This window comes from Choristoneura fumiferana, chromosome 25 (genome assembly GCF_025370935.1).
Source record: "Choristoneura fumiferana chromosome 25, NRCan_CFum_1, whole genome shotgun sequence".
Classification (NCBI taxonomy): domain Eukaryota; kingdom Metazoa; phylum Arthropoda; class Insecta; order Lepidoptera; family Tortricidae; genus Choristoneura; species Choristoneura fumiferana.
The window spans coordinates 3,043,505-3,068,474 of NC_133496.1; the positions used below are offsets into that span (position 1 = coordinate 3,043,505).

The 24,970-nt window shown below is 38.0% G+C and overlaps 3 protein-coding genes and 1 long non-coding RNA gene across 4 annotated transcripts in view; 3 read left to right on the top strand and 1 right to left on the bottom strand.

The window, feature by feature from the left end:
• The first annotated feature begins 705 nt into the window (after positions 1-705).
• Positions 706-7,225, top strand: TAF1B (TATA box-binding protein-associated factor RNA polymerase I subunit B). Its single transcript, XM_074107253.1, has 3 exons — positions 706-1,001; positions 1,598-1,754; positions 3,193-7,225. The coding sequence occupies exons 1-3, from the start codon at positions 803-805 to the stop codon at positions 5,984-5,986; spliced, it is 3,150 nt and encodes a 1,049-aa protein (XP_073963354.1). The 5' UTR covers positions 706-802; the 3' UTR covers positions 5,987-7,225.
• A 1,982-nt stretch (positions 7,226-9,207) lies between these two features.
• Positions 9,208-10,051, top strand: LOC141442429 (uncharacterized). Its single transcript, XR_012452941.1, has 2 exons — positions 9,208-9,374; positions 9,892-10,051. It is a non-coding gene; the product is annotated as an uncharacterized lncRNA (long non-coding RNA).
• A 312-nt stretch (positions 10,052-10,363) lies between these two features.
• On the top strand, positions 10,364-19,387 carry tex (THO complex 3 homolog tex). Its single transcript, XM_074107425.1, has 7 exons — positions 10,364-10,665; positions 11,451-11,572; positions 11,695-11,830; positions 12,529-12,632; positions 14,446-14,607; positions 16,034-16,134; positions 17,768-19,387. The coding sequence occupies exons 1-7, from the start codon at positions 10,468-10,470 to the stop codon at positions 17,926-17,928; spliced, it is 984 nt and encodes a 327-aa protein (XP_073963526.1). The 5' UTR covers positions 10,364-10,467; the 3' UTR covers positions 17,929-19,387.
• A 2,006-nt stretch (positions 19,388-21,393) lies between these two features.
• LOC141442430 (NADPH-dependent diflavin oxidoreductase 1) overlaps positions 21,394-24,970 on the bottom strand; it is a 35,660-nt gene continuing 32,083 nt past the window's right edge. The window contains exons 4-7 of the mRNA XM_074107411.1: positions 24,672-24,892; positions 23,768-24,043; positions 22,754-22,980; positions 21,394-22,009 (exon numbers count right to left, since the gene is read on the bottom strand). Of these exons, the coding sequence (XP_073963512.1) occupies positions 21,814-22,009; positions 22,754-22,980; positions 23,768-24,043; positions 24,672-24,892 (920 nt within the window). The 3' untranslated portion in view covers positions 21,394-21,813. The remainder of the gene's footprint in view (positions 22,010-22,753; positions 22,981-23,767; positions 24,044-24,671; positions 24,893-24,970) is intronic.

Below are 24,970 nucleotides of genomic sequence, written 5' to 3' on the forward strand. Positions count from 1 at the left end.
CGGTAAATCTGAGAATAGGATGTAAACTATTTTTCATTCTTCTACACGGATGGAGTTGCGGGCAACAGCTAGTCATATTACATACAGGGCCTCTGGATTCCATATGTACTGAATCACAGTGTTTCCAGAAAGCGCAAGCAGGAGAAGGAGATTGCAACACCATACGCACGAGACCGTCCGTCGGCGCATATTTGGACGTTATCGGCATCCTATTATTATTAATCAATGAAATTACTAAGTTTCTGAGATATTCCGTTAATAAATAAATCTAATGTAATGAATCATGAAAATTAAAAACTGTTAGTTTCTTTTAAAACGGAAATAACGGTCTATGTTGTTCTCAGCAAGACGAAAGGTTTTCCTATAAAACTACCATCTTAGTAGAAATTCTGCGCTGACAATGATGTACACGTCAATTTGGAAACAGGCTAGCCAACTGTGCAACAATAATCGGCATTCAGATGGGCTACTACGAAACTCGAAGTTCGTGTCATGCGGTCCCTCTGATACTTACACTATTTAATACGAGAGCGAGAGAGACAGCACGACACGAACTTTGAGTTTCGCAGTAGCCCTGCATAAATAATAAAAGGCCATAAACGTTACAGAGTAAACCTCGGGTAAACCAATGACAAAATTTATTCTTTTTAATTTTGAAACTGTCAGTGACAGTTGACATCCAGCCAGCCGCACATGTGATTGACATTGACAGACCGGTTTAGCGGCGATGCACGTGTGATTATTTTTGTGCTAGAAATAGTTGAATTAAAATCCAAATGTTTTAACAATTTAATTATTCGCTATGGGTGATGGCAACGCGTGCGATGTGTGTGGTGGATCAGAAACAAAACTTGTGGACGGCTACTATTATTGTGCAGAGTGCGGCACTCAGGATACAAATGTGCGCGAAACTATTGTAGAACACACGGCATTGGCCGACGGGACTTTTGCGTATTTTACTAAGGCCAAGTACTCCGTTAAAATAAAGGATGGTGAAAAAAGTAAGTTCACTTTTATACAAAACCGCGGTGAAAAATCATTGCATAATTTTACTTTGAATATTGTTATTAGGTACTTTACTTTAGTAGGGCAGAAGTAAGCGAATGTAGTGAACAAAGACGTTAAATAATAATAATAATAATCTTCTATATAAATAAAAATTAATCGTAAAATGTGTTGCTAAGCGCAAAACTAGGGACCAGCTGGACCGATTTCACTAATTATTTTTTTGTTGTGTTCGTAATTGTCAGGAGAATGTTTTTATGGAAGAAAATTTATAAAAATGACAACGGGGGCGAAGCCGTCGGCAACAGCTAGTAAAAAATAAATATCATGGGACACTTGACACCAATTGACCTAGTCCCAAACTAAGCAAAGCTTGTAGTATGGACACTAGGCAATGGATAAACATACTTATATAGATAAATACATACTTAAATACATATTAAACATCGAAGACCCGCGAGCAAACATTCATATTATTCATACAATTATCTGCCCCGGCCGGGATTCGAACCCTGGACCTTAAGTTTTGCAGTCAGGTTCTCTAGCCACTTGGCCATCTGGTTGTTTTCGTTAACATGTGTATTGTTCACAGTGAGCCCAGAATGGTACAAATGGCACGCCTATAACTTTGTGCTAGCGGGGCTAACAGAGAGAATGCTGGCGCTTGGGGCAGCACCAAGCTTCAAAATGAAAGTGCTGTGGATCTGGGCCAAGTATATTAAAATGCATCAGAATAAAAAACTAATGGGGTATGTATCAACTTATTTATGCTTGACCTGTCTTTAAGTTGTTCTTCTTCCATGGTAGAAATTTTGATCTGTCCCTTGTGTTGGGAACACCCATGACGCTGACATAGCCTCAACAAAAAAAAAGAAAAAATGATAATTATCATCTCAAAAACACAGAAATATCTCAAGATGTTGTTTATTACGTGGGCGACTGGGAAAGTTATGAGATACAGCAATTTCAAACAATTATAACCTAACCAACAAAAAGTTGGAAAACCCCCGACTGAACCAATTTTGATAAAGCAGCGCTAGAAAACATGCTTTCAATTAAAAAAAACAGCATTCAAATTGGTCCACCCGTTTAAGAGCTACGGTGCCACAGACAGACAGATGCACACACAGACACACAGCGGTCAAACTTACAACACCCACTTTTGTGTCGGGGGTTAAAAAAAGATTGAAGTGGACTTCTTGATTATCTTTTATGTACTTAAAGTAGTTCCACGGTTTTATGTAATTCGCTTTTGTCAATGTCAAAGTTATGAAAAAATAAATAATAGATAGATAAGATGAGGAGAAAGAGTTAATTTTTGTGAATGTTGAGCCCAACTGGAGCACACGTGCACTTAAGCTCAAAGAAAACACAAGTAACGCTAAAGGATAGTTAGTATTAAACTCTTTATTGTACAAAATAAGTAAACAAACACAGATGACAAACAATGAAATACATGTAAAAAGGCGAACAAAAGCAAGGGCAAGCAAAGGCAAGGGGTCTTTTAATCAGTAAGAGTTAAAGCCACTAGTATCTTGGAGAAATTTATTTCCTTGGACGCCTTGGACCCGTTAAATGTTCCTTTAAAGTTAAGGGACATAAAAATAACACAGTGCAGTGGATCCCATAGTTGTACGGGTTACAACATGTGTACAAGTTAACAATCTTGGGACCCACCTCTGGAAATTTAACCATTACTAAAATTAATAAAGGCTTGGTCGGTTGGTGTGTTGTTCTACAAGCAGAGCCCACTCAATATGCCCTCCCACTGACCTATACTTTGGGAAACCCTGATACAGTGTACGAAAAGTTTTTTGTTAAAAATTTAATTTTTAATGCAAGCTTTTTTTGCTGACTGTACTTTTTGTCGACTTTACTTGCATTGTCACTCAAACTACACTGGCATACCAAATTTCAAGCCCATATGCCATTAACCATTGAAGAGGCCTGTCCTGCAGAGATAATCCTGGCCCGACTACCAGGATGTTACTACCAGATTATTGTATTGTCACGCAATTTACATAAGTACCTATGCCAAAGTTCAAGCCAATCCGACTACTGGAAGTTGGTCGAATCTAACTTGCAAGATTTGACTACAGACAGACAATGGGACAGCTGAAACTAAATAGAAGCTTGTAAAAATTACATAATTTTTATTATACCATATGTTTTTTTAATAAATTCCAGGTTAACTGATGCCGTTTGTGAGTTAAAAGAGAAAAACACGGACACCAGAGACAAAGAAGAAAACCTTGAAGAGGATGATGAAGATGACAAACCTCCGTCCTTAATGACTCTCAGAACACTAGTTGGCATTTTATACTTAGCTTTAAATCTTGATAAAAGCACAATACAACTGTCACATTTCCGCAGGTACATGAAAGACGGTAGGTTACACATACATAGAAGCTTGGATTACATACCGAAAGAGATTGACAGAAATTTACGGGAACTGAGAGGACTTTGCTATAATTCTAATATGAAGTTCACACCAACAGCACTCCCGTCTACAATGAGTAAGTTTGGAAACTTGGATCTAGGTTCACATTTGATACCTGACTTGGGTGGTATATTAGATAATCTGTTAAAAGAGTTATGTCTCCCAAAAGTCTTGAAAAACTTAGTGTGGTCGTTAATAGACTTTGCACCTATAAATTTCCTTGATAAAAAAAAGAATAGTCAGACAATACCTGATGCTGAAAGTGTTGTGATGTCGTACATACTTGTAGCGCTAAAGATGTGTTTTGGACTAGATGATGAATATGAAATTATGCTCTCTGATGCAGTTGACGAAATCAATCATGAAGAAAATAACTTGAAGGCATATAAAACAGACTTATACTCAGAACCGTCAGAGCGCCTTTTTTCATTCCGGGAGTGGTACAAATACATGCTGTTTAGAAAACAAATGCTGTGTAAACACTATTTACCTATAGCCAAGGAATGTAACCTGTTCTTAGATGATTACGTTTATGTTGATCACTCGAAGAGTAAAGCAAAAAAAGTGGTTAAACTCAGTGATGAAGTGACAATGGACATTATCAAAAAAATACCAGAGTATAATGATGTCAGTACCATACCTCTAACGGAATTTGAGGTCAGTGCAACTCCTTTATCGACTCACACTGAAGTTATTACACGGAATTTACGAGACCCAGACACAAGGCAGTTATTGAGCGAAGATTTCACTCAATATTCTATCAATTATGCATGCCAAGATTTATCTTTGCCATCATGTTCAGCAGAAATATCTAGAAAAATCGTTGTTGGTGTCAAAAAGACTGGAAAAATAAAGAATGAGTTCATTGGATTGCATTTGATGTCTAGCACCAGTGACAGCACTATGGTTTATGTAAAGAAATGTGAAAACAAAAACTGGTTTAAAACGAAACGGCCGACAGCAGAACATATTGTTAAAGAAGATAGTGATCATGGATATGATTCCAATATAGAAAATTCGCAAGCCATATTGAACAGTAATTCCAATATAATTCAATTGGAACCGATACAAGATGCTGAAAATACATGTGACTCTGTTGATAAAGAGGAAATCGGAGACAAGAAGTTAGAAGTTTTTGAAGAAGAAGAGGAAGGCAAAAACATATTTGATGACGATTTCCTGCACGCTGACACAGAAGATACCAAATTAGGTGATAGTATTCAAAACTTTGGAAACAATTTCAGTGAAACAATGGACACTTTACGCTATGAGGATAGTTATCACGAAGGCATAAATGAGCTTGAAGACAGTAAAGTTGATATTCAGGGCGCATCACTAATTGATATTGAAATAGACGCAACACCTAAATTTGATCCTGCCACTTTTAATAAAGAAGAAACCATTAAAGAATTGATGATTGCAGCCTGTAATAAATACAAAGTACCACTGCCACAAAAATTTAAACCAGGACAACCAATCAAAAGAAAAGCGGATCCTAACGTAGAATCAGACGCATCGAAGCCTAAAAGAGCTAAATGTGATGAAGAAAGTAAAAGGATGAAAGGTGAGAGAAAAGACCAAATAACAGAAATAGTGAGTGCTTACTATAGAAGCCTCGAACGAGATGTATTACATCAAGTTTCACGAGAAGTTAGATCGTTTGTCGAAAATATAGCGCAAAACGATAGAAATTTGTCCTTTGATCAGAATTCTTTTTCAGAAAATGACAATAATAATGCAACAGATGTAAATGATCCTATTGATACAGGTATAGGAGACGTTAATGTTAGAGATTTGGATCGAAATCTTGATAACAATTCTGATCAACTAGGAACTGAAGAAAATGAAAATAATTTGGATCAGAATGAAATAGATGGTGAAAAATCTGATGACGTATCAATATTAGATCCTATATATAAAGGCAAACCTAACTTTGACGAGAAAACACATGACACAAAACAATTGTACCTTAAAGCTAGAAGCGAATTAGAATCAAGGCATATATTAGATTCGGAAAATGATGAAGAAATTAATGCTTTGATAGAAGAAAAACTACGACAGTCGAATAAATTCGTTACTGACACTATTGAAAGCGATTTCGATCCGTCTGATGATATTCCACTAAGCTATGTAAAAAAAAGAAAGCAACGGAAAAATTATGACAATCTGATAGAAAATCCGGAGAATTTAACGAAATTTAATTATTGGTTCAAACATTACATATCCCAGTTCTTTAAAAAAAGTAATGGTTTTGCGAAAAAATTTGATGCAGATATGAAAGAGAGTTTTCCAAGGAGTTTCGTGTTTGTGTTAACAGAGTGTGCATTTATCTTGAATTGTACTACATATACTTTGTATAGACACCTGACAGATATAGAAGAAAAGATGCTAATGAAAGACGGTTTTAAAAAGAAAATGAGGCGTTTTAAAGATATTGGTGTTGTTTTAGAACGTAGAGACTATCAATCACGGAAAGATAGAATAATAGAGAAAATGTGGCAACAAACTAGTCAAGCCAATGAAAGCCAACAATCTGAATGATCTTAAACATTAGTAAAACCCAACGGTTAGGTATAAATATATGTGCTTACTATTTGAAATCAGCAAACTTAGAAGTAGTAGGAAGTGGCGAGAGGTTAACAAGAGAGCCCCCTAGCTACTATATAGAGAGTAAATGAAATAACTGTGGATGTCAGACAAAAGTCACACACAAATGAGTTCAAAAGTCATTGATTTTCTGATTCTTTTTTATGTTTGTCAGTTCTTGTTTGAAATGGTACCATTGTTTTTAAATTTATTGATTGTATGTATTCCATATCAAAATAGCTGGGCATGTAAAACAAGTTTAACTATTTATTTTATTAGTACTTACTGTAAGAATAAATACTACTTTGTTTTCTCTGTGAATTTAGTTTGCGATTTTTGTCAGGATTGGAAAAATAATTTTATTTTGTTATTTTGTTTGTACATATTACATTTAGTATTTATTTTATTAAACGAAATAGCACAGTATGTACATGTTACAGTACCTACAATCCAGTTGAAAGTGTAATATTACATTATGTATGACCTAGTCTTTATTGTGTAATTTAGTTAAGATCTTTTATGGTGTTAACATACATTTACATAAATATAAGTAACATTTGTGTAAAAGAAATAAAGTCAAACTGACGTCATTAAATTATTAATTTGCACATAATCATGTTTTAATTACTTATGACAATATTGTTTTTTTCTTTTTTAGCTTGTTTAGTTTACTATCTACGTCGTTTTATACGTCGTGTGCAGAGGTTCTAAAGCCAGTCACAGATCTACCGATCCAGAACAGATTCATTAGAGAATTAAAACCAGAAGGCAAGAATAACGCCCTTATCGGCTAATGTACAGTCACCAGCACCAATATCTGATACGACAAGCGTGCATAAATATCTGATACGACTCTATTTCTAGGGCCGGATGGACTCGTCAGATATTTTTGCACGCTCCGCTGTGGCAGATATTAATGCTGGTGACTGTACCACATACCCACCGACCCGGGTCGTCAGGAATACCTACCCGGTCAGTAAGCAATCTACAGCATCGCCGATCACCTCCGGCCGGCTGGCGTGCGTGCGTGTGATTACATAATGAACGGTTTGCTTACATTCTGTCTGTTCTTATAGAACAGAATCGGTAGCTCTGTGGCCGGCCTAAAGAAAGTGGCTTGTAAGTACTTTCTTAATTCTTGTGATAAAGATGATATTGTGATACTCATTTTATGTTATTAAAATTTTACCCATATTTTTTGTTTTATTTATAAGATCAGCAGGTACCTATCGTGCGTGCTGATAATCGTATACCTACATTGTCGGTCATGTCATGGCCAAACGTTTGGAATAAACTTCATTGACAACAAACTCAGATCAACGAGGATTCTAATATGATAACAGTATCGCTTACTATTTGGTGTACAATGAAGAGTCATTGTATAGTCACAATACACATAAATTGTTACGTAGTGCCACTTGTCCCATGGGACTACTGGGACGTAATCGTCTCAGTTGTCTCATCAATGGGACTAGTGGGATAGACGGGTATATTGTGGTATTGTATTGTAATAGTACATTGTGTCTTAAGGGCGGTAAATAAGGAATTACGAACGAGAGTCTATTAGAAGCCCGAAGTCGAAGACTAAGGGCTTTAATGAGTCGATGTTCGTAATTCTAGTACCGCCAGTGCGACATACAATGTTTTTCATCACATTTGCAAGTAAAATTTTATATTTGTAAAAGAAAAAATATAATTCTTCCAAATATTGGCGATACCTTAGGCTGTGCTCTTGGCAGCGCCGCCCTCTACCTCCCCCTCCCTCGGCATGCGCCGCAACGTGCGTGTGCATGTGGTCCATGTAGTCCTGCAGCAGCGCGCGCAGCACCATCAGTACGGGCACTGACTCATTGACCGTCCTTGGGCTTCATGGCAAGAAAATGTGTACGCGCAATGACTCATTTACCGACCACGGGTTTCATGACAAGCACATTAAGGTCGAGGGTTTTATTTGGGGGGTTGCAACTAAGGTAGCCTGCATGTTACGACACTGTTTACGAGCAAGTGTGATGAAAAATACAATAATAAAGATATTTTGTTGTAACTGTAATGTAATTACAGATTTACTTTTGAATTTATGTCGCCTTCCGTGAAGTCGCCAAGCGGTCTCAGCGGAAGACCAGCGTTGGCCTCTACGGCCAACACTATGCTGAGCTGAGACCGTTTCGCGATTTCGCAAATACTGTCGTTAATATTTATTTTATGGTTGTTTTATTTGTGTGTACTTACTTATAATATGTATTTTCGAATTAGCGAATAAACGTTTCTATATTAAGGAATAAAGTTCATTGGACGGGCTTGTGGTATTTAACATTCAATAATAGTACATTACTGCAGAGGCCACGAAGTAAGGGATTGATGGACGAGTTCGGGTAGTCGGCCGAGTCGTAGACGAGGCCGGATAAAAACGAGTCCAGCAATCCCTGTTCTGGCCGAGGTTTGTATAGTGCTTTTTCTCAAACAATGTGAGAAAATACTTCATCCATCCATCCACCCATCCATCCATGTATCCATCCATGCATCCATCCATCCATCCGTCCGTCCGTCCGTCCATCCGTCCATTCGTCCATCCGTCTAACCATCCGTCCATCCGTCCATCCGTCTAACCATCCGTCCATCCGTCCATCCATCTAACCATCCGTCCATCCGTCTATCTAACCATCCGTCCATCCGTCCATCCGACTAACCATCCGTCCATCCGTCTAACCATCCGTCCATCCGTCCATTCCATCCATCCATCCATCCATGCATCGCATCGCATCGCATCGCAATAACGGAGTAGTGGTGGTTGGCTGTCTGTAATTTTTCCTTTGTCAGTTTAATGTTAGTAAGCAAATTTAAAAAGTTAGAGCAGCGGACAATAATGAATTTTCATACATACTTCATGGCCTAGGCCAAGAAGTTTATGTAGGGAGGTGGTATGGAGTCATAAATGAGAAACTTCATGTCTCCATTTCGTGACATTAACGCATACATTTCCGAGCATGTTTGAGAAAAGAAGTTTTAAATAGTTTCGTTGTTTCATGTAGGTATAGACCAGTATACAGACTCATCTATGGGTATAGATACTCTTCATCCAACCTACAATGATCAAATGTTTCGAAATTCGAACTTAACTGTCAGTGTTGCCACTAGCAACGATTAAAAAAAAAAACAAACACTAACTTGACGTATATCACCACATCACAAATTTTATAACGTAAATAAAATAGCAATCATGCTTCGAAAATGCGCGAATTTGCTTACGAGGACAACGAGACCTAAATTTCACGTGCCTGCGCGAACCTGGGCACAGAGTTACATGTGTATAGCTATTCCGTCAAGGTGTAAGGTGACCTTACGGGTAAGAAAGATTAGGTTACAAGTAAAGCTAAAAAAGATTATAATGATAATGGGGGAGGCCTATGTCCAACAGTGGACGTTCTACAGCTGGTATGATGATGATAATCTCTCTCTCTTAAGTCCAAATTCCTGAAGCTAGATTTTCAAGTTGGGATAGCGAGGTTAAGTTAGTAACTCCGGCTTCGTGTAGGTATATTGTAAAAAGAACTGTAGGGCTACTACGAAATTCGAAAACCTAAGTTCGTATCGTATCATACCGTCCCGCTGACGCTGCATTCATACGAAAGTGAGAAAGACGATAAGATACGAACTTCGATTTTTGAATTTCGTATAGCCCTACTGGCCCTATACTAGGAAGTGCAAAATTCGAACTTCGTGTCTTGCCGTTCCGCTGACGCTAATATTATTTAACACGAGAGTGAGAGAGACGGCACGATGCGAACTTCGAATTTTGTAGTAGCCTCCCTGTTTATTTTTATTTTTTGTATAAATAAAAAAATCAACATTTTCACTTCCAGGAAGGGATTCTGCACTGCTTGTTTATGTTTACCGTTTGGATGACGCCCTTCTGGTACTGTATGACTCAAATTAAAGTTTGGAGACGAAAATACCTCCAGGGTTGAAGTGAGATGTAAAATGTTTTTGTTCTGAACTAATAAAAATATTGGATTGATTATTCTTTTCTGTTTTATTCTTTTGGCTGAAAGTTTTAGCTAGTTATATTGTTAATATTTTGTTTAAGAGTGGTTTAGGTGTGATGCTGGCCTTATTGGCTGAACCAAGCCGATGCCCAAAGAGAATATAACCACCACTTGGCCGGAGCATGCCGGAGCCTGTACGGCTACTACGAAACTCGAAACTTGAAGTTCGTGTAGTGCGGTCTCTCTGACACTTATACTATTTAATACGAGAGCGAGAGGGACGGTACGATACGAACTTCGAGTTTCGTAGTAGCCCTGCTGTTTGACAGTTTTGAATTTTGACACTCACCACATATGACAATGACACAGTGGTGCATATTGTGTTGTGGTTCTGATATGTTCCATGGTTTTTGTTATTATTATTATAACAGAATAATTAAGTAATTACTCATCATGAAAGAACCAAAGCAGGCTCCTATTAAAGACCTATCTGAATTACGGAGTTATTTTCAATCACACAACGTAATACGAGAGTACATTGCCCACACTTCAAAAGTTCATTCAGTGGGTTGGTCCTGCGATGGAAGAAAACTGGCGTCAGGATCATTCGACAAAAGCGTTGCTATTTTCAACTTAGAAAGGAATAGATTAGTAAGTTCATTCAAAATTATTAATTTAATGTAGTCGATAAGTTTTGAGGTTATGTTTGTTTGTTTTCATTGTATTACTGTGATATAAGATGTAAGCAATGCCCCATATTATTAACGAAATGCTGTATTTCCAAACCATTTGATATCTGACCCACCATAAATCTTTTACAGAGTAAGTTTCATAATTAATTCCCTTGTGAACTAATGCGTTGCCACTGTGTCTTTCTACGGAACAGTGGATCAATTCAGTTGGTATATTACTAGGGTAGCCAATAGTTTTTGTAGAGGAGAGTTTTATTCAAGTCTGTGGGAGCTGAGCCACTACTTTTAGAGGTACCTTTCAGGCTATTTTTTTCCGAGGCTTAAGTATATTTATACTGCATCTTCTAATACTAGACAACTCAAAATAATATTCACTGGCCCATTAAACAGGTCCGAATTAGTCGAAAACTGGGGCAAAAAATAAACTAGGGCCCCAACTAAACTATTTAAAATTGGTTGTTTCGCATTCATGGTGTTCCGAATTCAACACTCCAGATTTATCATTAATAGTTTGTATGTCAGAGCCCGAGGGGCTCCTGAGCTTGGGGGCCCCGTGGCACTGCTCCGTCTAGCCCTCTGGTAGCTACACCACTGCAAATACTTCTCACTGCTATCCATAGTCAGTACACACTCCACCATAAAATCTACTAAGTCCTCAATCCTATTACAATTCATGGATATTGGGGATTGAACAACTTTCATCATATTTCTTGGTTTAATCCAACTTGCTTGTATACTTGCCAGGTACAAGACTTTGTGTTCCGTGGGCACACAGGCTCAGTGGACCAGCTCTGCTGGCATGCGTCCCATCCTGACCTGCTGAGCACAGCCAGCGGGGACAAGTCTGTGCGAATTTGGGACACGAGGTAATGAGTGACATTAGTTCCTACTAACTTACAGTTACATAACTATGTTTTTTATATAATCGAGTTGCGGAAAACAGCCCGCTACTACATATGCTTATACCTCATTATATCCTTACCATCAGGTCCCGCAAATGCGTGGCAACTATCCTGACGAAAGGAGAAAACATAAACATTGCGTGGTCACCCAACGGCAGCACCATCGCAGTAGGCAACAAGGAAGACCTTGTGTCCTTCATCGACACTAAGACATATAAAGTGGTGAGTGTTCACATTGTCAAGGTCTTTAAAGTCTTTATAGCAGGAACTGTGCAAAATTTTCGTACAAAAAGTATATTAAGAGAAAGGAATAAAATAATGTATTTATTTAAATGAAGAAAAGAGGAAGTGGCATGGCAATGAAAGACATTAATCATAAATAATTTATTGAATCACAGGCGTTACTTTTGTGGAGATCCATATCAGAACTAAAAGAATTTCTTTGCTCACCCTAGCTAAGCTTACGCAAGATATGCGTGTTCATGCAATTCTTCCACCTCCACATTGTAAGAACACACACAAATCGCACAAACCCATCTATCACCACCACCACACTACACTGATGCGTTTCGAACTCAACCAGAGCACATCTTCAGAGGAACACAACCATACAACATGTTACCAGGTGGTAGAAATCTGGTAAGATGAAGGTATCTTTTTTTGGTAGCGTGGTGTACGGTTGTGTTGCTCTGAAGATAAGCTCTGGTTGAGTTTGAAACGCATCAGTGTAGTGTGGTGGTGGTTATAGATGGGTTTGTGTGATTTGTGTGTTCTTATAGTGTGGAGGTGGAGGAATTGCATGAACACGCATTTCTTGTATAGACTTAGCTATCATATAAGGTCGCGGGTGAGCAAAGAAATTCTTTTAGTTCATTAATCATAAACGTGGCCGTTTTTGATACAAAAAAAAACTTTTTCAGGTTGTAGAAGAGCAGTTCCACTTTGAAGTGAATGAGATATCGTGGAACAACACATCGGACCTGTTCTATTTGACCAACGGCCTCGGCTGTGTCCACATACTGACGTGAGTTCGCAATGAGGGCTATCGCGTATGAATTCGCCACTAGAGGCGCTAGTGTAGCGTGAGGTCTCCGAAATGTTAAATCTCATAGTTTTTGGGTGAGCTACGCGGGTTTTTTATAATTAGAATAATTTTGAGAATATTTTGCAATATCTGAAATTAATTATGGCAAATGCGTTCAGGGGCAATGAATGTCTGTGTTATGAGACAGTTTTGTCTTTCGGAAACCTTTGTCCTCCCTTTTTTCCGAATAAAACGGGGACTATGCAACACTGTGGCATAATCGATATTCTTATGGTATGTTTTTAAAGTGTATTAAATATGATTTTAATCAAACTTTGTTTTCACGCCCGTAATAACAGACTTTGAAAGCCATACTTAAAAACCTCACGCAACAGTGCGCCATCTAGTGAGACAAAAAACGATAGCCCTCATTACAAAGATATACGACCGAATTTCGCCAATATTAGGCATCGTCCTAATAGAACGTTTTACGCGAACGAACGCGCGATCAAACATATTGAACTCGAATAGGTGTCCTAACTGACAATCGCACGACGTGCTCGCGCGACTCCAATGTTTGTAAGTCTTTTCGCGGGAACTTAGTTCCCCCTCTAAATTCTAAACCGGTGGGCAAAAAAATTTGATAAAATTCAGGATGGTAGTAAGTATATCAAACTTACAAGGAAAACTATAACTATAAGTTTTCTTGAGAATTATTAGTAGTTTAACCCTTTCACCGCCATTGTCTGAATTATAAGACAAAAATTATCCAGCTCATTTCGCCGCAGTCTTATAATTATGACAAAATGTCATATAGTTTCGGTGTAGGTGGCGACTGGCGATACGGGCACGTACGAACGAAAACGTATTGGCGGTTAAAAGGTAAAAAATATACCTAAACTTGGAATATTCCGTACAAAATACGAAATCCTTAGAAAAATATTACTTAATTTTTTCGTAATGGCTACGGAACCCTATTTCGGGCGTGTCCGATACGCTCTTGACCGGTTTTTATGACGTTAGATCAGGGGTCGGCAACCTTTTGGCAGGCATGGGCCACATAGTGAAAAAATTAATAAAGGCGGGCCGCACTTGTAAGATAATTTTGTACGTAATAATGACAGATGTAGTGAATAATGTTTTGCTATTGTATTATGTCGGAAAAGTTCGTATTTATCTTGCTTTCTTAACTAGCTTACTGAAGTTTATTGAAGCTAATTGAAGTTATCCGACAAAACACGATGGAAAAACATTATTCAATAGATCTGTACCTAGTTACCTATTGTAGGTAGGTACTATAAGTGATATTACAAAACAGTCGCGGCCCGCCAGGAGATAGGTCTCGGGCCGCGCGTTGCCGACCCCTGCGTTAAATAATAGTTATTTGTGTCACAAGGGAGCAAAATGGTGTATTTATGGCGAGGGCGTACATTGAATCCAGAATGTAATAGAATCCTGAGCGTAATGAGGGATTCAAGTGTTAACGCCCAAGATGAAAATAATTTTGCTCCCGAGTGGCTCATACAACTTTTCACACCGAGCATTAAGAAACTTGAAAAAAATATATATTTTAACTATTATTAAAGAACAATCAGCATAGAAAATGGCGAGACTTTAAAATTATCAACTTCAAAAAATAGCATTTGCAATAAAACACTTAGAAATGTCTTGAATAGAAAAGTTGCACTTTGTTCCCTTTCGTCAGGGAGGAAAAGTTACTTTTCTGAAGGAGAGGTGTGAAAAGTTACTTTTCTGAAGGAGAGGTGTGAAAATAACTATTTGTTTCTCTCTTTATTTAATAATTGTTTTCTAGGTACCCAGGTCTGGAGCTCCAAGCTGTGCTGAAGGCGCACCCGGGCACGTGCATCTGCATAGAGCACGACCCGACCGGGCGCTACTTCGCGACGGGCTCGGCCGACGCGCTCGTGTCGCTCTGGGACGCGCAGGAGCTCGCCTGCCTCCGCGTCTTCTCCAGGTTACATTTTTTTTTTCAAGAGGATATTACCAGTATGCGGGCCACGCGGTATGCGATCACCGCCGCCCATGGACACCCGCAACAAGAGGGGTGTCACAAGTGCGTTGCCTGCACTTTGGGAGATTGATAGGCTCGTTTTTTAAAGATCCCTAAGTTTTACCGCTCCGGTAACAATTTAATAACTCTTTATTTAAATTGAAAATACAAACTGAAATATAGATGCACAGAAAACAGAAAAATAAGACCATCACTGGGATCGAACCCAGGTCTCGGTAATCCGTACCGCGTGCTATACCGCTACACCACTGATGGTCACCGTACCGACACGAATTTCCCTATGCACCTCATATCTCAGCTTGTTTTTTTTTTTTTTGTTCTTACTTAGTCACTTAAGCAGCGACGCTAGCGACATCTATGCCGTAGCCCTCATCGAGAAACTTTTTCGGCATTCCATTGGAACTAACCGCTCACCCGGACAAGAGATATCGTTACAAAGCAATCAAATTAAGAAATCTTTATTTAACACCAACAGATAGTAAGCAATACAGAAAACACAAGTAGGTATATAGAGATTTTTTAAAGTAAGCAACAGGCGGCCTTATCGCTTGAGAGCGATCTCTTCCACGTAACGGTGGTCCCAGGAAGCTAGTTGCATTATTCAGTTGTGCGTGGAAAAAAGTTCCATTTAAAGCCAGTCATCATCTTTATACATCTTGTTATTTTAGATTTCTGTTAATTTCCACGTTGTCTTTAAGAAGAAATATTAAGTAGTGAATGTAACGAGTAGTTAATAGTTTAATAATATTGCAGATCTGTTACGAGAAATATTGTTGAGTTTCTTACCGTGTAATGTGGGGCGATGGGAGACAAGTGATAAGACGGAGTTCTGAGTAAATACTGCCTTTATTGTAAAACCTTAAGACTATTTATATGACACATAATGGGGAGAGTGTGTGTGAGGCGCAGCTCACACTACAACCGTATTTTTATCAAACTAGCAGCGCTTTCGGAAATACCGTCATTGCCAAGAAGGAGGCGCCGCAAGCAACTTGGCAAAGTATTTTTTTGAAAATTACAAATACATTATAATGTTGAAAGCCGTGGTGGCCGAGTGGTTTGACCTATGGCCTCTCAAGCAGTCTCAGGGGCTCAAGGAGAGGGTGCAAACCCCGGCTCGCACCTCTGAGTTTTTCGAAATTCATGTGCGAAATTACATTTGAAATTTACCACGAGCTTTACGGCGAAGGAAAACATCGTGAGGAAACCTGCACAAACCTGAGAAGCCATTCAATGGTGTGTGTGAAGTTCCCAATCTGCACGGGGCCCGCGTGGGAGCTACGGCCCGAGCCCTCTCATTCTGAGAGGCCTGTGCCCGGCAGTGGGACGTAAATAGGCTGGGATGATGATGACATTATAATGTTCGCAGGCTAGAGTGGCCGGTGCGGACGCTGTCTTTCAGTTTCGACGGGCGGCTGCTGGCCTCCGCGAGCGAAGACCACGTCATCGACATCGGCGACACTGAGACCGGTTCGTGCCATAGCACAACTTTTATTTTTATTTATTTATTCTCAAAAAAGGTACATAATTTTAGTTATTAGTTACATCACTAATTTCGCCAAACTATGACGTTTATTGGCGAATACTGCGCTCGTGCCTAAAATACCACGTTCCCAAAATACCGCATTTTAAAAATACTGCATTACCAATTTACCACATTTCGAGCTTAGAAAATTTCGTTGCACCACATAACAAAATGAAAGATTACTTAAGAAAGCGGTTTTTTTTTTGTAGTGTGGTATTTTGGGGACGAGCGCATAACAGGTTTGCTCACGTTACTATAGAACGTGTTTCAGAATTAATTTGAATTATTTTGGGGAATACCACTGCCTATCAGGTTTTTTTATTATAGTTGTGAAATGTTTGCGTCGGTCGGTGTACGTAGCTACAGTGTCAAAGGGGTGATTCTCGGGTACATATTGATTAAAAAAAATCGAGTATTCAGTCAAGGTAACCCGATGGTTTTGGGGCCCTTCATATTTTTTTCACAAATTCACAATTGAATGGTCTAAAGGTGACGTCGGTAGAGGTCCAGTTTGTGCCTCGACTCTTGCTTCTTAATCTGTCATCTCCCAGGATAACAGGATCGAAGTATTTTGGGCACAAATTTGTGCCTCTGGACAGGACAAAATGAGTTGTAATACGGCCAAGGACTAAATTCATGAGCCGCCATGGAATCTTGTCAAAGGAAAAGTCATTACGATTTTTCTTGTTAATTAATGTGATGTCACTTTGACGTTTACTGTGAAATGAATTATAGTCCTTGACCGTACTCATTGTATGAAACCAAAATGATGCACATCAAGCTTCACCCTAAGCATACTTTACCAAAATTACGCTACCGAATTTAGGTGTGATTACGCTTGTATTGTATGTATGTAAACTCTTTATTGTACAAAATAAGTAAACAAACACAGATGACAAACAATGAAATATATGTACAAAGGCGAACTTATCCCTTTAAGGGATCTCTACCAGTCAACCTTTGAGTGGATGAGAGGAGCATTCAGTCAGGGACAGACAAAAAAGTGAGTTTAAAAATTAAAATAGGTAGTGGAAGCTACAATACATTGCTTCAAATAATATAATACACAAATCTATAAAAGAATCCTAACATAAAAATACACCTACTATATACAAATATACAAACAAAATAAGAATAATACGTACCAATACAATAAGCAATAAATAAATTATTATTCCATCTAGCGAGAGTCTCTTGAGATTATTATTGTTATAAACAATAATAATCTCAAGAGACTCTCGCTAGATGGCTGGATCGAGGGCTAGATACAGAAGGCGGTACTTCTGGACACGGCACGCATCGTCCGCGAGTTTCTCACTCTGCGGCCCTGACCACCGGTAGCTTGGGCCCTGCCCCGTTACCGGCGGAAAACTAGGTTAGGTTTTTATAATATTTTTATTTTGTATGTACTTTTCTGTATTTTACTTTTTATAACTATTATAAAAACCTAAACCTAAAAATGAAAGAAAAATAAAGAAAATCACAATAATAATAGTTAATGTTTTCAAGTTTCAAGTTTAATAATGCTTGTAATGCTGTTTCAATTACTAGTAACAATATGTCTTCTTTATCACCCAGGCGAGAAGGTAGCCGAGATACCAGTGTCGGCAGCCACGTTCACGGTGGCCTGGCATCCGTCCCGGTACATTGCCGCGTTCGCGTGCGAAGACAAGGAAGCGCCCGAGAGGAAGCGAGACGCCGGCAACTTGAAGCTGTGGGGACTGCCCAGCCAGGGGTAGACACTCACAGGGGTCCAGTCAGAAGTAGATGAGCGATAGTGTTCGAAATTATTTACATACCCCCCCCCCCCCTCTATAATAATAGTCTACTAGTGTTTAACCGCGGCTTTGCACACGTAAATCATTAGATCCAGCAGCTGAATTGAAATTTCGGAATTTTTAAAAATTCCCGTGGGATATCCCGAAAATTGAATCGTGGTTTTCATTGTAGTCACATTAAAAAAAATCATGTCAAATTTCATGCCAGCGGTTGTTGTTTCGAGATTTTATCCCTATACCGTGGGAATATCGGAATAAAAAGTAGCCTACGTTTTATTCCAGATGTCCAGCTATCTACATACCAAACTTCATCCAAATCCGTCCAGCCGTTTCAGCGTGAAGGAGTAACAAACATACTCACTTACTCACTCACTCACACAAACTTTCGAATTTATAATTACTTAGAGTAAGGCTGCGTTACCACCAGACAAGTGCAAGGAATGTGTTATTCATGAACCAATAGAAACGCTTCTTTTACCTCGTCTCGCTCCGCTCAGCTGATTCCACCAGAGATGCGCTGTGCGAGGATAGGTAAATAATAATAATAATTCATTTATTTATTTAGACAGCAAAGATCCATACATTATTAGTAATTTGCTTATAACAAATGCTTGATTATTTAGTAAGTAAGTATGTATTTTATTATGTATTGTATGTAAATGTGTGTATTTATGTATTTTATTTTATATTTAGTTATAGATATATTAATGTTTTATATATGTGTTTTATATATATATTGTATATTTATTGTATATAGTTAGGTATTTGAGGTTTACATATTCATTTGTATTTATTCAAATGTTTTGCTCTATTTGTCGATCCTTGTTTTTTGGATTGCTCCTCTACCACTCAAAGGTTGACTGGCAGAGATCCCTGCAGGGATAAGTCCGCCTTTGTACTTAACACAACTTTTATTTATGTAACCTTTTTGTTTTTCCTTTTTGTACAATAAAGAGTATAAACAAACAAACAAACAAACAAATGAAGTGTTTCTAATGGTTTATGAAAGACATATTATTATTCCTCGCACATAAAGAAACGCAGCTTATAAGTCGTGCAGCGCAGGGTCGTCGGTTCGATCGAGCTAGAGCTTGCACTTGCGCGTTTTTCTGAATTTGTGTACGAAATTGCATTTGAAATTGACCATAAACTTCACAGTGAGTGAAAACTTCGTGAGGAAACCTCAACATACCTGCGAAGAAAGGAGGGTGGGCTAATTGGCCTAATGACCAATAAGGACAAGCGATATGCCACTGGATAGCTTATTCTAAGTTCTAAAACTTTTACTATGGCAGGTAGTCCAAAATCTTTGTGTGAAAAAAGTTATTGCTGCATAAAAATAGGTTTTTTCGATACTAAGTAAGTTCCTATATGTTGATGATTTTGTTTTATATGCGTTTTCACATTTTTCATTCATTGCCGCCCGCCGTACAAAAAGTAGTAGATATAAAAATGCATGTAGAATATATAAGCTTGTCGTCATGGTTCCTAGGCCAGAGTCCATACAAATCTGCCCACCCTCCTTTAATGAAGTGTGTGAAATTCCCAATTCACACTGAGCCCTCGTGGGTACTACGGTCGTAGCCTTCTCATTTTGAGCGGAGGGCTGAGCCCTGCAGTGGGACGTGCACAGTTCAAACTCAAACTCAAACTCACAACATTTATTGACAAGAAAAACACACTACATCACAACAAAAACACAGTAAACAACACTCACTCAGTAACTCACTCAGTCTGTAAACTCAGTTCAAGATGAGACCTTCTATTTACGTCTGCAATTGAGTCTACATACGTCATTTTAAGCGCCACAATCATATACTGCTGACTGTACAAGTAGGGGGAAAATAAACTTGTATGAAAAATTACATTGATACACGTACGCATTTCCCGTCGAAAAGAATTTGCGGAATCGACTTTAGCCGACCAAAAAGCTTTATGTCCACGTAATAAGAGCGAAAAGACGTCGATCGGCTCGGCTCGGGAGGGGTGTACCAACAGACAAACAAAAGACAGTGACATCCATATACAGTCAAGTAAAATATGAGATTCCAATTGAATAACTCAATCTCCCCGTAGATATAAATACTGTAATTTAGTATAAGACTTGTAATTTGTAAGTTGTGGAATAAAATATTTTTGTGATAAACCATTCCTTTTATTTATACAAATAAATAGCAATATTTACAAATATTTATTAAATAAATGCACTCAAACAACCACTTGATAAGTAGAAAAATAATTATGATATTCGAGCAAGTGTAATGCCAAAATAAAATGTAAATTTAAACATATCTCTAAGTTGAATTACATTATTATCTTCTGGTTAGAAAACAAAGAATAATGTCTAAAATATATTATTACATCCACCTAATACGATAAGCTAACTTATTATACAATCTTAACTAGATTTGTAGCAATTCATTAGCATTAGTGTCCCATATGTGTCACACTTGTTATGTATTATTTCATGGTACAGTCGCCATCAGATATTTCGGAACGGCGAAGTTAGCCAAAAGATCGGAACATGCACTCTATTATTAAGTTATTAGAGTTCATACTTCGATATTTTTGATTACTATACTGACTACATAATACTATTATAACATAACTCAGAGATCTGCAAAGTACTCGTTTGGTTTTAGAGCAAATATTATAACAAATTATATTTTTTTCTCCAGAAGCTGTGGTGGCCTAGTGGTTTGACCTATCGCCTCTCAAGCAGAGGGTCGTGGGTTCAAACCCCGGCTCGCACCTCTGAGTTTTTCGAAATTCATGTGCGGAATTACATTTGAAATTTACCACGAGCTTTGCGGTGAAGGAAAACATCGTGAGGAAACCTGCGAAGCAATTCAATGGTGCGTGTGAAGTTCCCAATCCGCACTGGGCCGGGTGGGAACTACGGCCCAAGCCCTCTTGTTCTGAGAGGAGGCCTGTGCCCAGCAGTGGGACGTATATAGGCTGGGATGATGATGATGATATTTATTTTCTCCAACCTCAATAGGAAAACTTCTTGGTTGCTTATCAATTCATGTCATGAGGTCATGACCCGCATTCAACTTGAAATAAAACTTTAAACGGAAAGAAAACAATATTATCTACATGCATATCATAACTTCCCTATTATAATGTTCCGAAACGAATATCAAATGGCCTTTATTAAGAAAACCTGGTATCTGCGGGTGCATCTTAATTTCACATTAAAGTACAGTGCATCTTAATGTTTACATTAAAGTATCTGGTAATACTTTTTTAACAATGCATATCTGTACATATTGTAGAAAACTTATGACATGCATGTAGATATAATTATTATTCAAAGTCAAAGTCAAAATACAGGCCATATCTGAACATATAGAATACTTATGATATGCATGTAGATAAAGTTATGTATGCGGCTATAATAATTATCATAAAAACTTAGTGTGATCTTATTATGAAACCACACTCGTACTTTAATGCCTCTCATTATGCAACACCACATAAATAACTATTATGTATTTACTAGACGGTTTCGTAAAGTACAGAACAGAGTGCGTCACTCGATTCGTAGTGTCGCGATAAGAGGTTAATGTATTGGTACGAGATCGGGCTGAGTTTTCTAGCCTTGTTATTAAGTATTGTATTGTAAAACTATTTATTGTACATAAAAATGCATGAAAATAACAGAACACAGGATAATAAGATAAGGTCATTTATTTTGTCTATGAATATTATTTTATAATTATAATATTACCATGTGTCGTTCGAAACTTTTCTTGATGTGACAGATACAGCACATTAACAGTTAACATGTTAAGACATTTTTTGTCGAAAGCGTAACTTGGGACTCGGGACACATTTTGTACCTCACCACGTCTCAACTTGCAACCGTCTTACATCTTCCAAAGTTTTAACTTGTTCCGCCCCTATGGCCTCTCCAAGGGCATCGCGTACATTATTGGGCATGTTCTTAGCGTTCCCAGAGATGTATATGTACCCGTTCTGGTCCATAATAAGGGAACGGATGGTTGCACTGTGTTCGACGATTTTGTGTTGGACGTATCTGAAAAAAAAAAAGAATGCTCTGTTTGGATCCAACAAACACACATTAACTAAATTAAGCGACCGAATTTCGGCGTAATTATACTTATTTGCCAAAATTACGTCACATTTTTGTGCTCAAACTTCCGTCGGTCGTTAACTAAAGTTCCGCGGCTGATCATGCCAAAACGACGTAACTGTGGCAAAATATGTGGTACTGGCGTAATCACGCCGAATTTCTGTCGTGTTATTTCGCGCTTATACTGTATACTATCCTATCAGCAGCATATGTCGGAACGTAAATGGGTCTATGGCTTTTCTTTTTGATGCATATAAAAATGTCCGAGGAACATTAAAAAAACGTAACTATACCCCTTAACTGCATGCCTTAATTTATACATGCATGTATTGAGCTTTAAGGATTTAATTAATTAATTTGTAGGAGCTAATTTTTTTCTGCCAACAAACTGTCATGCAGTTTTTTAGATAAATTGTTTAAAAATGTATTCTGTTATTTGAGAAAAAAATAAAAAAATACTCGTTCGATAATTTTTATCGGAATATTTGGGCTCAAAATAGAAAAAAAAACTGTTAACGCAGTAAACTACGGTAACGCAGTAATATTAATACGAAATTACGACTTTTTGTAATAAATAACAGTAGTTCCTATTCGGGGCCAACGCGGATTGGAAACTTGACACACACCATTGAATTTGACAAGATGTTTTTCTTTACTATTTAACTCATGGTAAAACTCAATACTTACATCTTATCCTCCTGGTCCCGAGAAAACGCACAATACAGCGTTACCTTCCCCTCCCCCGCCAACCCCTCTAACTCTTCTCTGCAATGGAAGTCCTTTTCCTTATACCGACAGCCGAAGAAAAGGTGCATTGTGTGTTTGTCCGCTTGGCCGAGATATGTACGCTCTTGTATGAGGCTCCTGAAGGGGGCTAGGCCTGTGCCTGGGCCGATTAGAACGAGAGGGATGGACTGAAAGAGAAATAAGAGATTATTTTATTTAATTTCTACTGTACCAACTATGTGGACATTTCTAAACGAAATGGCGTACACTAGAGTATTATACTACCTGGAAAAGATGACGCTAAAGAGTATTTCTCAAAAAGTTGTTCCGTCATGAAATGACAAGAAACCAGTTTGTCAAGAAATTATTAAGTAACACTGAGGACGAGATCATAAAACATAAACTGCATAAAACCTCCAAAATTTCTTGACGTCAGCAAAACGTCACGAAATCTTGTGAGGAAAAAAATCGTAATTTTGTAACTACATCGAAACTTTCTATTAGATCCAACAAAAAAGATTATCTGACTTTTTATCACCTTTACCACAAGGTTTTGTATATATTGAAACACAATATTAATTAATAACTTGTATAAATTTCTTCTTAATTATGTGGACAACTGAAAATGGACAACTTTTTGAGAAATAAAAAGTCTAAAGTTGGCTGCAGCTGAAAATCAGCGCTGTGGTTCCGTACCTCAGCATTGCTGAGCTGCCAGCCTTTCGGCTAGCTTTAAGTATGACCTTAATTAAACATTAATTATAAGTACTGATGTATGCTACCTACAAGTTTGTCGATTAAACTTTTCTTTCTTTCTTTCTTTCTTTCTAAAGTCATATTGATAACAAAATTTGAAATTTGCTTCTTTACCATACTTAGAATAGGTACATTTACCAGTTTCAATGTAAATTATAATGAGTTTTGTCCTTTACGGTACAATACAGAAGTTAAAAATATAAGTTTATTAAAACTCACCGTATTTTTAGGAAACTCTATAGTCCCTTTTGTAATCCATCCATAAACTTGATCCCCCGGATTCAAGCCTTTTAGCCAATTGGAAGCCAGGCCCAACCTCGCCTTCTTCAGCTTGCTGTAATACTTGACTACAGCAATCAATAGTTCCATCTTTTGCCCGCTAGATGGCAGGCAACTGCTGGCTATAGAGAAGGAGCGCGGTTTGATGGGAGAGAAGAGCTCGAACAGGATCTCTATGGTCAGCTTGGATGCTGATTTGTGGAAGTCATGTAGCACCTGGATTTTATTAACAGAATGTAAGAAAACGTGGTTATGTAAATTGAAGATCGAACAGCTAAACCTGGAAGGGGCAGACAGTTGAATGATGTACCAGTCAGTCAGGGGACCCACTTGCTCGTTTGCCATCCAGTAGAATAATAAAAAAAGTCATGGTGTTAAAATATATTTAAGTACCTAATAAAAGTAAAAAAACTATTATACTTAAAATCCAAAATCACGATAAAAATGTATAAAATGAAATGATATACACGCTTTGTATGTATACAAACCAAATGTATACAGTCCGCCTTCGTACAAGTATCTTTGTTAATTGTGTTTTGTTTCTATTCTTTTGTACAATAAAGAGTTTACATACATACATACAAATATCTGTTGTCTGGTAGAGTCGAGGGCATAAATAACTATACAACTCAGTGTCAAATATATGTATACATCGACTTTATGGTTAGTGGCATAAAGATGTACAGATGTTTTTGACGTTTGGTAACTTACATAATATGTATGACCTTGATTGTACATACACATAGTATAGTCGGCCCAGGAACTGCTTCATAACTTTTTATAACAGATCGATGAGCTTGATATAAATTTACTTTCATTAATAGTCTAAGGTCAAAATAATTACCTCTAGAACAGTTCTCCTCGGCCTCCTACAATAGCTCATCCAGTCTTCCTGTCCCTGCGCCGTACTGAGCTCTATACATTTGTCCCGTTCTAGCTTATCGTCCGACACGAGCGCCAGAAGAGAGAAGACATATTGCGTTGGGTAGAACTTTAGGTCCCAGTATTGCTCCGCTATTTCGTAGAGCGTTAAGGGTTCCTTAAGGAACTCTGGAACTGGCATGTCTGCAATAGAGGGAGCCACTGCTAAGAAGCTTTTTTATCTCGATTCATGGCCCATCCCGATCCGCACTGGGCCCGCGT

What these genes read in the sequence shown, in the direction of transcription:
- TAF1B (XM_074107253.1), top strand. Translation starts at nt 803, where the DNA reads ATGGGTGATGGCAACGCGTGCGATGTGTGTGGTGGATCAGAAACAAAA. An exon ending in AATAAAGGATGGTGAAAAAA is followed by an intron (nt 1,002 to 1,597) that starts GTAAGTTCACTT and finishes TATTGTTCACAG; the next exon opens with TGAGCCCAGAATGGTACAAA. An exon ending in CAGAATAAAAAACTAATGGG is followed by an intron (nt 1,755 to 3,192) that starts GTATGTATCAAC and finishes AATAAATTCCAG; the next exon opens with GTTAACTGATGCCGTTTGTG.
- tex (XM_074107425.1), top strand. Translation starts at nt 10,468, where the DNA reads ATGAAAGAACCAAAGCAGGCTCCTATTAAAGACCTATCTGAATTACGG. An exon ending in ACTTAGAAAGGAATAGATTA is followed by an intron (nt 10,666 to 11,450) that starts GTAAGTTCATTC and finishes TATACTTGCCAG; the next exon opens with GTACAAGACTTTGTGTTCCG. An exon ending in GTGCGAATTTGGGACACGAG is followed by an intron (nt 11,573 to 11,694) that starts GTAATGAGTGAC and finishes CCTTACCATCAG; the next exon opens with GTCCCGCAAATGCGTGGCAA.